Source organism: Opisthorchis viverrini (genome assembly GCF_000715545.1).
Source record: "Opisthorchis viverrini unplaced genomic scaffold opera_v5_62, whole genome shotgun sequence".
Classification (NCBI taxonomy): domain Eukaryota; kingdom Metazoa; phylum Platyhelminthes; class Trematoda; order Opisthorchiida; family Opisthorchiidae; genus Opisthorchis; species Opisthorchis viverrini.
Window position 1 is genome coordinate 836,286 of NW_008751718.1, and position 14,154 is coordinate 850,439.

Genomic DNA, 14,154 nt, shown 5'->3' on the forward strand with positions numbered 1-14,154 from the left:
TTGTGATATATATATATATATATATATATATATATATATATGTGAATTAAACTACACAATGTGTGAAGCGGATGCTTCCGACATCTAAAATACCAGTGAATGATGGAAGTCTCACAATAGATTATTGCCACTTTTTTCGTTTTTGGCTGATGCATTCCAGCGTAGGCAAAAGGAGTGAGCTGCACTGAAGGTTCGACTGACAAAATTGACCACCTAATCCGACCAGGACATGGAAACCGAACAATGAAGGAGGAATTTCAACTTCCGAGTCCTTCGGAAATTCGATTACAACGTTGAGGCAACTAAGCAATGAGCGTAGGGCAGACAGTAAATGTTGATTCTGATCACCAGTAGACACCAGTCAGTAAACATCAGCTGGCACACACCTCAAACAGCCTTAAAGTCCACAGAGCTCATCCTGACTTACTTCGGAAAATGACCGTGCGACAGCGCTTCCCATTGTGTGGGATCGACAGCTGATGTGAATCCGGATACTTGAAGGAAATCGAAAACCGCCTGAGAAAGTAAGAGTTGAAATAAATCTGAGCCAAAGTAAACTTAAGTGATTTTGAAGAAAAACAGAAGTCAATGCGCTGTGGCGGAATGATGTTCCGTCTGCGAACAGGGTTGGTTGGCAAATATGAACCGATTAAAAAAGGTAATTGAGATGTATTTAGGGGGTGGTGATGAGAGATCGGATAGGATCTCACGCATTCCTTAATACTGACTCATTGGTTCTTGGAGGACGTCCGTCTTTTTTGGGTACGATGAACCCCTTGAGAGGAAATATCACACATGCTAAAGGGTAAAGTATACAAACAGTGCAGAATGTGAATGCCTTCGCTGTTCGGACCGAACAGCAGATAAGCGGTCTATTCATTCAAGTGAGTGAACACGGCAACAAGCTCATGAATGGACGCGTGGAAGCGACAATCGAATGAACAAGGCACCAATATTTCGTCTGCTTTGCAGGGGTTGAATCACAAAAACCGAACTGAATTGAGTTTGACATCACTCTCTGGCTCATCGGCGGCACGTGACCCATCTTTGAAGTTTTCCTTGCCAAAAATTCTGTGAACACGATGAAAGTGCGTATGTTACCCCAGCATCCATAGTCAGCTGATCAAGGGCTTGCTTTAGATATCAATCCGTGTAGTTTTAGTTACGTTGTGAAAGTCTACTCCAGCAGACATTCAGCGAGCGTTCAAGCCCCTTATGAAGAACAGAAGTAAGGTGAAGGATTTGATGTCTCAGATCAACGGTTTCAGATCGGTAATATCAACTGACACAATCCCATGACAATGAAAGTCACGCCAAGTAGAAGTCCACCTACAGCTGGCACGGGTCTGTAACAGCGCAGGAAACGATCATTTTTGAGCGACTGATATATGAGCCACCAATACCTAGGCGGGAGTACTTCGGCGACAGACCTGGTTATCACAAGCTGTCTTCACAACCAGTGGCAGTCTTAGCGGTAGGAGGCCTTGTGGTCATAACACGGTGATCATCAGAATATGCCGTAGGACGCGAAGCACACCCGTATATGGCCTTCTGGAAGACAAAATGCCAGATAGTAAAAGTTGCTAGACACCGAGGCTGCAGCTCGGAAGCGCAGACCATATGCGGCTCAAAATGCATTAGAACAGAACGGCATCGAAACGGCAAGATACGCTTTATGAAAGAACAACAGAATTATACAGAGCCAATGCTTGAACTCGCTTTCGAAACATCGGAAACCCACATGTCCATGACCAGTTTAAACTACTAGGGAATGTAGAAGCAAATACCTACAGTAACCAAACGAAACTACAAGGAGGCGCTGGTAAGAGGCACAAAAAACACCCAAAAGTATGATACCAAGTAAATGGATAAAGGAGACGTAAGAGGCAGTTTCCAGAATTCGTTATATTCGGCGGCTCCATGGTCACAGACGACGCACTAACACCTTCAAGGAAACCACATGGTGCTACAATCGATGGAATGCACGACGAGCTCAAAAACGCAGAGATGATTGCAGGAGGATCTTCACAGGCCTTACAGAGCTCCACGCCAGAGGCGAAACTTCTGACCAGGGTGGACATCACCATATCAACCAGATAAGCACGGCGGAGTTTGTCGGCGTTCGAACAGCTGGTGTTCATTTTGACATTACCACTGACACCCTTGCACCGAGCACTTTCAACTGAGGAAATTCTAAGGGATTGGAACACGAAAGTGGTAGGCCACTTCGGAGGAGTAGAAACAATATACTGAATGGCCACAGACCCACATGCAAGAAATCACTGGTCTTTAAAACATTCGAAAGGACAATTTAGAAAATTTCGACACCCATAACTCCTTTGCGGAACGCTCGGCCAGGCTCATCATCAGGCCTCGCATCACAAAATTGTTACGGTACGCAAAGCATGTTGTGATACCAGAGACTACCGTCAAACAGGTCATATAGTGCATGCGAACTTCAGCAAACCATTCAAACGTATGGACTAAGCTATGTTAATACAAGGGCTTCGAAAAGCAGGGAGGACCACTCTATGAGTAGACGAAAGCACTCATGAGCCAAGGGTACCGGAATTGGGAACGTCCGCTCGCAAGCAGAGCGTGTTACCAGAGGAGTCCTGGAAGCTGCCGTAATCCGCTCACTACTGTCCGTAAACTATTTTCTACTAATGTGGAGTGTACGGAGATGAACACGGGACGGAAAGTGAAAGAATCAATTTGTTGACAATTCTGTCTGGCTAGAGATAATACCGGATCTATTTGGGAACTTGGGTTACTAAATAAATTCATGGTATGAGTTCATTTCCGGCCAATCACCTCGAGCGAAGTGTGGTGGCTAAGGGCGATTCAATACTGGAAAAATTTGGACTGAAGGGGGTTTCTCCGTGGAGAATCTTCGCACCATCTTGCCCCTAAACACACCTTCTATGGTGACCTCATTGGAACCACGAATCATACTGATTGCCGATAAAACACAATAAAGGATGAGCAACCTTCTCAGCAAAGGTTAAAATGAACGATCCTTGGAAGATCGGTTATTAGCCAAAGCTTAAGATGCTCGTAATGCTGTAAGCCCATAGAAGGTAATTAATGTAAGATGAGATTGAGCCTCAGAAACTAGACAAACCATAATAAAACACTGACGTACAAGGGTTGAGAACTGCAATGTATTGAACAACGCCTGTCCGCGGCAACGTGTGCTACCATCAATGAGGTTGGATCCAGGTGTTACTCGCGCCAGATTGTCCACAGAAGAGACTGAGTTGATCCAGTCAAGGAAAGCCACGTAGGCATCGTGAAAATCAGATAGCTTTTCCATTGCAGGTCGGCTAAAACCAAGGTGGAACACACGTTTACTGGTATCGTAATTAACGTCGGGAAGCCCAAAACACAAACACTGAGGATATACGAAAACGAAATTGGGTAGGTTTGGGATGGAGCAACTTACTAGTTCGTGGAAACCGATGCACTCCCTGCAGTGAGGAGAAACGGTTGAATACAAGCTGCGCCAGAGGCTACGTGACGACGAACGAGGCTGAGGCATTCGGTCATCCGATTAACCCACTTGGTGTGGTCGGAAACGGTAACGGTGACGACCAGCTGTGAGGCTAAGGCCGACAGATCAGTGATCAAATTAGCCTGTATCTTCGGGATATCGATGGAAGGCTGTTTGGGCAGGGAAGAAAAACGAAAGTACGGGGCTAATCTCTTTGGTATTTTACTTAGAATAGAAAGAAAAGAGCACATGAAGATCAAATCCATAAATTGGAACAATCGTACTTTCAGAAAAATGGATGGGGAAAGGTCAATCTCTCAAGGATGCTAAGGAGATAGCACAGAGTGGTTTTCATAGGAATCCAACCAAAAGGACACCTACCGTTCAGCTAACGGACACGCTGTTGGGGCCACCACAACAGTCTACTCAAAGAGCAGCCATCACAGGGAATGGACCGTTTTGGCATATGGGGAGTGGACTCACATCAGGCGTTGTGTATTTCATCCAACACCAGTGTACCCAAACATGGAAGATGAAAAATTGCGGTAACTAGCAGAACCGTTTGTTCGACAAACTAGCCCGTCTTCTTTAAATGAGCTGGTTTCTTCAAATTAACCCAGTTCAACTCACACTGAATCTCCCCGACCTTCAACTGAAATTATGGATGTTACTTGGAATTGAACTTATCAGTTATTCAATGAGCTGAGAAGCTTTTGTCCACAGTTTTGTAGATTTTACTTGTTCAGTATACATCTCCAAAACAACGTTTCAGACTTTATTCAACTCGAAATCTGTTTTACTAAAATCGATGTCCTAATCCGGAAATAGCATGTTCTGGTGACTGAAGCCGGCGAAATCCTTCATGATTAGCCGCAAATTTAGAGCATGCCTCTATCGTAGGTTTAAATAGTTCCAAGATCACAATTACGATACCATGCGCTGAAACAAGTGTTTCACGCAGCATCCGTGGAAAAGCACACCACTAAGACTTTGATTGTCTAGTCGCAAACTATACGCGCACCGAAAATTTATCCAGACCTAACTTGAATCCTCTATCCAGCAGAGGTAGATACTCCACACACCAAAACTGATACGTGAAAGACGAACAAGCCACCGAAAGAACGGGTATTGGGATGGCCAAATTCAAATATTGTCACGCAGAAACAATATCTTTGTAATTTCTAATCTGAGAAGACCGCTTATTCAAGTAAACCAGGTTTTGAACAACTTCATAACCCAAGTCGTCCAGAGTTATGCGTCTTTTCTAGTTTGCACAAGTATTATCAGAATACTTGCCTTACTTAAGAAGTAAAGTCACCCTCCACGAACTCGCGAATTCCCTACAGGTTTGGAACGGCCTATTCAGAGGGCCTCATCAGAATCCAGGAGGAGATGCCCTCAGTGGACTCTCTCAGGAGTGACATTTCTTCTTGACTCTGTTGGAAGTAAGAGATCCGGCACTATTTTCAGGACTTTTAGGATTAACTCCTCCCAAGTTTTGAGAACACTGAGATGAAGGCGAGTAAACAACGAACTTAGTGATTTAATTTCGAGCCCGGACAAAAACAACAACGAGCTCATCCACAAACGACCTGAACTTGCATTTTGGAAGTGATGTAAACACGTCGAACTACTGGCGCAAAAGAAAGCAAATCGATCAGAGGGAAGTCGAAAAAGGACTATTCGTGTCCAGCTAAAAGTTAGGATTTTAGAGGGTACAACAGAGATACACTTAATCATGATGAAATAAGTTGACTGTATCGAAACGTGGGTAAATGAAACTATGGTGCGAAAGTTACAGCCATAACGACGTCCTAAAAGTAAACGTAGACCTGAATCTCAAAAATGGAAGACTTCCAATGCTCGATTGACGGGCTAGCCCTTGGGGATGGAAGAAAATTTTGTTGTCGACTGTCATAGTGTACAGCATTATTGACAAAACTGTCCTTCCTCCCTAAGCATACGACGGCTGAGCTGCAGCCGCTGAGGGGCAAGTAATTGAGAATTTGAAGACAAAGTACGGGGAGAACATTTGACGACCACCTGGACAACACATGGAGCCCAAGAGAGTTAAGTGGCTCCGGCTATTGACCGGAAGATCCGTGGTTCGAACACAACCTCGGCATCTCGACTTGTTCAGTCTAGGTTCTTGCCGCAACTATTCCGAAACTACGATTTTCAGTGAGTGAAGTTAACAAGGCTATAACACTCCAACCATAATAGATTCTGGCGTCAGATGACGTGGTATGCAGGAAGATACTGCATATATTTTTCGAAAAACTGAAAAGTAAATGAAAACCGGTTTCTGTCCAGGAATGAGTAGAATATACTTATCTGGCCAAGAATTTACCCACAAAAAACTAATCACCATGCTTGACAGTGTTATACTATGATGCTAAATGTAACGTGTGAACCAGCAGGAAAGTGTGCAATGTGTTGAAGAGAACAAGTGCAGTTCGTGTAAACGCAGCACGAATGTAAAACGAAACGAGAACATACGAGGGGAACATTCTTCTTCCGACGAAAAATCTGACGTGGCCAAAATCCTTTTTTATCTTTCCCATGGGTCACCAGTTTGTGTGGGTCTGTCACTATGTCTTTCAGAGCGACATCGGCCGAAGGGATTCCCCCCTTAGTAATGTCCTGGTCTTTCTTTGGCATTGGATCCCACCAACTTCCACACCTGGCAACTGGAAAGTAACAAGTACGCAACTTAGTAGGATAGCAGTGACAGACTAATGACTCTTCTCATCAGTACAGACAGCAACACTAGTAAGAGAACACTGGTGCCTGAACGACGTACGATCCAATTCGCCATACTCATAGGATGAGAAAAACAATCGGAAAGGGGAATCCACCGCCATCATCATCATTGACAACGTGACAAGTGTTCAACACTGCTGCCTCGATTCCGTACAACCATGATTTATGTGAAAACCTCATTGGGAAAAGAATGAAAGTTGGTAGGAAAGGGACACAGTGCTACCTTCCTACATTCACTGCGCGTTGCATACACCTCCAGACACCCACTCGGGCAATCTGGAAAGAAACTAACAAGAACGCCACTGGCATCGATTAGCAGTCATATCTTGCAGTCTCTAACTAGGCACAGTGAGGATCACGCGGTCCCCATCCTGGAAGGCGAGTAGCACCGACAGCACCCAAGCGTTTTGTGATCTCCTTCATACTCCTCTTCCAAGTCAAGGGTTGGCCACCTCTCTTTTTACGCCACTCTGAATTGGGCATGGAAAACAGCACTCTTTTCGGCAAACGATGGTTCGGCATATGCAACACATGTCCCAACCAACGCAGCTTCTGGTGCTGGACACATTCTCCAATGGAAGTACCCGTCACACAACTGGAAACGTGCTTTCTAACTGCCTTATTATAGATCCCCTGACACCAACCCACACGAGCTACGGGTCTGAGACAACGATTGTCGAACACCTGAAGACGTCTCGGTTCCACTGCTCGAACAGCCAAGTCTCAGAGCCATACAGTAAAAAGATCCGCACTGTAGCTCGATACACTAGTCCATCGAGATTCAGGAATACACAACTTTGACGCCATAGGTGTTTCAAATTAGCGAACGCGACCCGGGCCTTGCAGATTTGTGCATTGACCTTTTCTGTCACACTACAATCAGAACTAATACAACTTCCAAGATACGTAAAACGCTCTTCAACTTTCAGTGCTTCTACCTGGACTGCAAGTGGCGTGCTAAGTGACTGCATTTCCACGAGCATGACCTTACACTTTGTGGGCGCAAAGCGCATACCAAAGGACGGAATGACTTTGGTCATTTCGTCCAAAAATACCTGTACCTTCTCCTTCTCTCGGAAGATGAGAACGATGTCGTCTGCATATTCCAGATCGATAAGGATTTCTTCACAGACTATTTGACCACCGGGGTTTTTGAGCCCCAGATGCGCTAAGCTTGTCCACTCTGGCAAACACCATTACATCTGCGCTTTTAGGTCCCCACAAGAGGGCATTATGGTGGTCGAAAAACTTGTCTTTCATGGTGTCAGAGCTACAGTCAACTGGGGCGTAAGTAGACACGATAAACGAAAATCGATCAACTTCCCCCTTCATAAACGTTGCCAGACGAACCTCATGGAGGCGACTATCAACTGGTATCCAGTCCAGCAAGGATCCTTCCGTCCAGTGAATTAGGACGATACCAACCCATGTGTGATAGCTCAGTGGATAGAGCGTTGATTCACTGCCCGCGAACTCCGCGGTTCAAACCCGACATCTGCTTTTCGACGTCCATGTCTACGTTTGAGTAACCTGGCAGTATTCCAGCCCTCGTGCTTCCTTCGTGTGGCATGGCAGCTAGGCACCATGTTACAGCTGGACGATTTCACATTTCTTTCAACTCTGCACATCCTGCCGCAGCAGCCTCTGGATCACCAGGGGTGCGCAGTCGGAAGCAAGTGCAGTAATGAAGCAGTCAGCTGAACAATTGTGCTTGCATCTTGATTCTCGTTTCTGATACACAGCCCACATCAGTGCCGCACAAATCCAGTGTGAGAGCTAGGACAGCTTGTTGTCCCGCCCGCTTCAGAGTGCGGATATTGATAGATAGACTGGGTGGAGAGGACTGAAGATTGATATCAAGATATCTGCGGATGTCGGCGCCGGATGACGCGCAGATGTTACTTGCAGGACGAACGAAGTCATCAGTTCTAACTGCTGGGCCTACAAGGAGATTTATTAATGGGGTGAGGAGAAAGGGAAGAAAAACTATGTGAAAGAGAAGTAAGGGTGGCGTCAGCGTTACCAGCCCCGCTGTATGCAGCAAGTAAGGCGATCCGGCATGTGGCACCACGCGATGGCCGATGTGGCATGTGTGCAACTCACGGTTGTATGTGGACTGGGATACTGCCACAGCAACCACATCTAGATGGGATAATTACGGTCCTCAGAGAAAGCCTCTGGCTGAAAAGCTTGAATGAAAGGCAGTGGTGTTTGGTGGGAAATGCAGAGGCACTTCAATTTTCACGCAACAATTGGCCAAATACGTACAAAACCCCAACCTGGAGGACCAGGGGACTGTGTCCGTCAGACCTTGACAGACATTGACGAACCTGGTAAGAGAGACTGCGAGTGTCGCGCGGACACCCGGTATCGATCAGTGGGTCGCGAATTTATACAAACTGTCACACCACGAAGCTCTTCGTGATGGAAGAGGGAAATTGATGATAACATACAACAGACACCTGCACTTTCAAAAGCCCATTTACATTATTTGGATGAATACTGACAGCTCGACCATATCCAGCAGCGTCTTGAACCAAACAGGGAGAATCGTAGATATACCATCATGGACTGACAAAACAGCAAAACTTTCGTGATATCTCATTGTCCTTCTGTCGTCATATGTCACCCATTTGAAATAGATAAACCACTCAAAGCTCTCCCCAATGGAGAATAACTCGACATGCGCAACACACGACCCACCCACCGCAGCTTGCCAGATACATTCTGTGAATGATCTGACGTTGCCAGTTTCAACTCGGCGATCCGTTGCGGCCTTTAGGACGCTGATGATCAGATAGTCCCGTGCGGCTCAGTTTGACGACTGTAAACAGTGCGTGTGTGTGGTGTTCCAGATCGCCGTAGAATGTGGCAACAGACAGTGTAGGATAGGGGGTTAAGGAGAATACAATGAAAAAGACCGTGAGCAAATTAAGATTCAGAGAATAGATACAAAACAGCCGCTGACACTGCCATGGTGAAAACTACCTCAGACTATTGACGCGGCAGGTCTCTAATATTCCAACCTCCCAGAAGAGGTGCACCAGTGTAGACAAGATCCTTTGTCATGTTTTTTACGCTCAATCTAAAGGCTATCCGTTGTTCTTGAGGTATCTGCTTGTCAGAACCTGAAGCAGCAAGTACGGCATGGCATGATAGTCGATCACTTGGCACATGGAGCACACGGTTCAACAAACGAGATGGATGAATCTTGTGCCATGACCAGCTTTGGCGGTGCACTCGACCAATCATGTATTAGCACTGTATTGAACTCTTAAGGCGCCTATGGTAATATTTACGTCGTTTCGTGTTTGTATCTTGACAGGATCTGAATCAAGCAGCAAAATGCCGTGAGAATACTCCAGGTCTTTAGGGTTTCCAGGACGGAGCTTCGGACCAAAAGATATAGCAAACGTTTCTTGGATAATTAATTCGATTACGACTTCGAAAGAGGTGGCATAAACCATTGTGGCGAAAGTTCTTTCGTGAACTCAGAAGAATACTCTCCACAGACTCAGGCACCCACGGGTGTTGAACTGGGAGGATTGGATGTGGCGAAAATGTTCGGGGATATCGCCAAAAAGCAGTGCGGGCGACTGAGTCAAAAATTGAGTTTAGATGTAGACGAGAACTGTTAATAATTTGTGTGGTATTCGGGAAGTTGCTGAAGTTTAACGACACAATCAGTGCATTCACGGTCCGAAGGAAACTCTATTTCGTCTTCACGACTCTGTCCTTCGCCAGTGGACAGCAATAGCAAGCAATCTGGAAGCAATGGTGACTGACACCCCAGTGATTCACACACAGATCTGACAGCATTTAAGGTCGGAAACGGCTGTGAGTAGCTGTCGTTCCTATCTATTTACTCGCTTTTAAAACGATTTGCATGAAGTTTTTTAGTGAAAGATTCCTGCCCCACCACTCCTAAACAAGGCCTAAGAAAAACGGTCAGGACCGGCTGCCGTTTCCCAAAAAGTGTTCACTTCGGTTTTTGACTTCGCCGTCTGTTGGGATTGAGCAGTTCTCATCACAGTAGGAATCTGGCGGTGTGCTGGGCACCTCAGACCAGCCTAACCGTGCTTCGTAAACTGTTCCATCACACAGACAGATGGTGGCATTTGAAACGGGATTTCGAGCTGTCCATCCTGTAATACCTTTACCAATAAGTGGTTTACTTGACTCTGTAGTGTAGGTATGTTGTAAATGAGTTCAACTATTTCCAATTGCTGTCTTGGGTTTACCTCAGCCAATGATTCCCCCGATCGGAATAAGATTGCGGATCAACCAACGTTTCAGAAATCACGGGAAGTCGTAGTGCTGGCCCGGTAGGACTGTCCTTTCCTCCATCAGGGACACGGATCGCCGTGAAATCAGACTTGAACTGGGCCATGGCTTTGTTTCGGGACGCATATAAGGCCAAAAGCATGGCATTTTGAGTTTTCAACTACACTTTATTCGATTGACCGGTTTGTTTCGTGCTTGTGAGTGGTGTCGTGAGTGAGATGTCGATAGCAAACTTCTCTGATGGCCACGTCTGAATAACATATAGGTCAACGGTTTTCTCATTGATCACTGGGCAAGAGAGGTAAGAGGGCGGCAAGAGAGGCACTGAACAAAGAATGATCTGACTGCGTACAGCAGCTATCGATTCTGGGAACATTCAAACCTACTCTTGCGCCTAGATGGTTCCCATCCTTGTTTTTCCAAAATGGGTGTCCCAATCTCCGACTAGGTTAGTAACATGCGTGTACCTTTCCATCTATCAGTAGCAGCTGGAAAAAGCGCACTTGCCGTACAAAGGCTATAGCCGCCACAGTGTTGTTCACCAATAACGTAGGGAAGTGGGGCAGATTAAAAACGCATTGGAGGCAGTAGCCAATATGATTGATGCATAAATATACGAATGACGGTGGGCCATGTTTGTGAATGTCTCTAGCCACTTATGCGCCCAGTCCTGACGTCTCTATCCGAAAAGATGGCAATGACCCCCTGGATATCCTGTCGCGGCAGTCTCTGGATGGCCGGAAGCAAGTAAAGAGTGATGGGGTAGTTAGTACAACCGCTGTGCTTGCACCCAAAATCCTTCTTCCTGGCACACAACACACAACAATGTCAAGCGAGTCCAGTGTGAGAGCAAGAGTATATTGTTATTGCGCTCGCTTCAGAATGCGCACATTGAAAGCAAACAGACAGATTAGGCGGCGAGGCTCGAAGATTGATTTCGAGATGACTGAGGCTGTCACTGCCAGCTGACAAGCAGTTGTCGTGGTCAAAACCGATACAAGATAAATGGGGTCCAGTTCCAACTGATGTACCCACACGGAAGGAGTTATTAAATCTACTGGGGGAAGATGGAAGATGTGGAAAAGGACGGGAGACGGCAGCAGTTTTCGCTTGCCCGCTGTTTTACCAACCAAGTAAGACCGTACCACGCAACGGTCTGTACGATATTCTGACATTTTGTTGTAGGAATCATTGTTGTGCGAGGGTTGTGATGCTGTCACAACGCCCAGACCTAAACAGAACCACGATTATGGTCCTCCATCAGAACCATTGACACAGAAGCCTGATCGTAAAACAGCGGTGATTGACGGGAAATGACAGCGCACTACTTTGCTGAAAAAGACACGTTGCTACATGTGTTACAACCCCCATCCTGGTGGACCAGAGGGCTATTCATAATAAATCTAATCACTGACAAACATGAGAGACGCTGCGAGTGTTGCAAGGACGCCCCTAAGTATAGCTAAACGGGTTAAGAAGGCAAACCGACCATCACATTACGGTAAGATTTAGCCTCTTGATGACGGTACAATATCATAATTGCATCAAAGTCTCCCCGTCCTTTTTACATAAAGGGCTTGTCTTTATTTATGGTGGCTGCTGCCATTCCCATTGAACAGGCGAACTCATCACACTTCGCGTCGTACGCTGGGCTGCCAAAGTAGGCTACGGTCTGAACACCGCACGTTACGAATGGTCACGGTCGCTCATCCCAACGGAAAATCATCCAGCGGGCATCCAGTCGCCCTTTATGTGTGGCTTGGATCAATAGGACGGGGTAGTGGCTATTGACATAACATTCACAACATCCACGGCCAACCATTAATTTCGCCATTTTTGAGATACTGACCTGCCCAAGACATCGCCCGTTTTAGAAAGTCGTTGAAAATAGGCCAAGCACACATGTAAAAAAATTACTCAGCTGTAGCACCCTTTCGGTACCTAGCTGCCATGCCACCCGAAGGTTACACGAGGACTGGGATACTGCCAGGTTGCCCAAGCATAGACAGGGGAAGTCGAGAGGTATAGGTCGGGTTCGAACCATGGACCTTCCGGTCATTAAATTCGCCCTCTAAGCACTTGAGCCTTCTCGCCCTTGAGTGGAATACATGGTTAAGATACTTGCATACACACATGTATGAGTGCGCAATCTCCCCATAAGCTTCCAGTTACGCGAAGGTAGCTTGTTTTGCATTCAAGTGTTAGCACTCAGTGAACAACAGGCCAGTATAGACTTCTCGGTAGCCTCTGGTCGTAGGTGGAATATGACGATGTGTTGCACCAATGGCTGTCTCCAGTCGATATTCTAGACAGGACTTAGCCTAATGTTCAACACTGATCTTGTGGATCATATTTGTTTAGTTAAGACCACCAATGATGACGTACCAAGAATGGTGCTTCAGCCCCTGATGACCTCCCAGATGCAGCAGGTATCTAGATCTTGCAGTGTGATGAAGCAGCTAAGTACCTCGTGGAAACTCACCTACAGTCATGACCACAACCGACCAAAACTTGATCTCGAGTTTATGTGGAATATGCAGGTCAATTTGATGATCGGAAATTCTTGACCTCAATCGATGCCTACAGTAAACCGTCAGAACTCGTTCCAGCGGACAAAAACACAACTGTCATTGCATTACAGGAACTCAGAGTGGGAACTGGGGTTATTGCAGCTGACATCGGCAAACTGTTCGCCTCCTGAAACTTCACGAGGTGTTGTCCGGTGTAGTGAGAAACCCATGCCTGCTTGACTCCATTTTTCCACCAAATTCGAATGACAGTCGAGGTGATCTACTGATACTTAAGAGCGAGAACTTCAGAAGTCAACGGAGGGATCCAACAGAACACTGCAGTTTTTTGGTGGAACGTCGAGCGACATCCATCCCAAATTCGCTTGATGATGTCGCCGTCGCAGGCCTCAAAGGACGGATGGCATTATCCAGTAAAAATGTAGAGAACTAGAGCATTAGAACACGCGGATGGAGGTAAAATCCAACCGATATCTTGGCGCGACCAAGCGCCCCCATAGTGAGAGCTATGCCTACGTTTGTTGGCATGGTAGCTATGTACCGAAAGGGTACTACCACAGAACGAACACGGACTTCTTGTACTTCCCGTGCACATATTATCTGTTTTCGAACTGTTTTCAGAGTTTTACCTGAAGTTTATTTGCATCACCTCTAGTCTTTAGTATTTGTTCACTCCCTCCCAAGTAGCCACGCCGCTAACCGTAAACCGTTTACACAGTTTTGCTTACTATCGTCAGCAATACACCCGCTGGTGATGCTCCCTAACGACATTCGTCTCCGCGCTCCTGAGTGCTGCTTTTCAGTGAGCGCACCACGAAAACCCAATTAGCCACTCCACTTGAGATTCAGCCGGTGAAATGCTGGACACCTAGTAGCCGTAAGCCGGTGATACCATGAAGCAACGCCGAACTCGACGCTGTGCCAATGAGCTTCAACTAAAGTGTTAAGAATAAACCCGAGAACGACTGAAATAGCGAACCACTTAGTTCTCCGCTGCAAGTACAGTGTAGTCTCGTTTACACGCGTTTCCGAATTACTCAAAATGAAGGGAAACCGGGTTGTGGCGTTTTTGTACCTTTATTTTAC

At 46.1% G+C, this 14,154-nt stretch overlaps 3 protein-coding genes across 3 annotated transcripts in view; 2 read left to right on the top strand and 1 right to left on the bottom strand.

Annotated features, from left to right (window-relative positions):
- The window catches only part of T265_04006 (hypothetical protein), a gene marked incomplete at both ends in the record, with an annotated part of 52,653 nt that extends 46,478 nt beyond the window's left edge, over positions 1-6,175 (bottom strand). Inside the window, 4 exons of the mRNA XM_009168624.1 lie at positions 428-516; positions 3,146-3,326; positions 3,446-3,663; positions 5,993-6,175. Of these exons, the coding sequence (XP_009166888.1) occupies positions 428-516; positions 3,146-3,326; positions 3,446-3,663; positions 5,993-6,154 (650 nt within the window). The remainder of the gene's footprint in view (positions 1-427; positions 517-3,145; positions 3,327-3,445; positions 3,664-5,992) is intronic.
- Positions 1,921-2,100, top strand: T265_04007 (hypothetical protein; the record flags this gene model as incomplete). The annotated part of the gene is made up of 1 exon (XM_009168625.1): positions 1,921-2,100. A coding segment is annotated over one exon (180 nt), but the record flags the coding sequence as incomplete, so codon positions are not given.
- T265_04008 (hypothetical protein) lies at positions 3,792-6,572 on the top strand (the record flags this gene model as incomplete). Its single annotated transcript, XM_009168626.1, has 2 exons — positions 3,792-4,038; positions 6,382-6,572. The coding sequence occupies 2 exons, from the start codon at positions 3,792-3,794 to the stop codon at positions 6,570-6,572; spliced, it is 438 nt and encodes a 145-aa protein (XP_009166890.1).
- Positions 6,573-14,154: the final 7,582 nt, after the last annotated feature.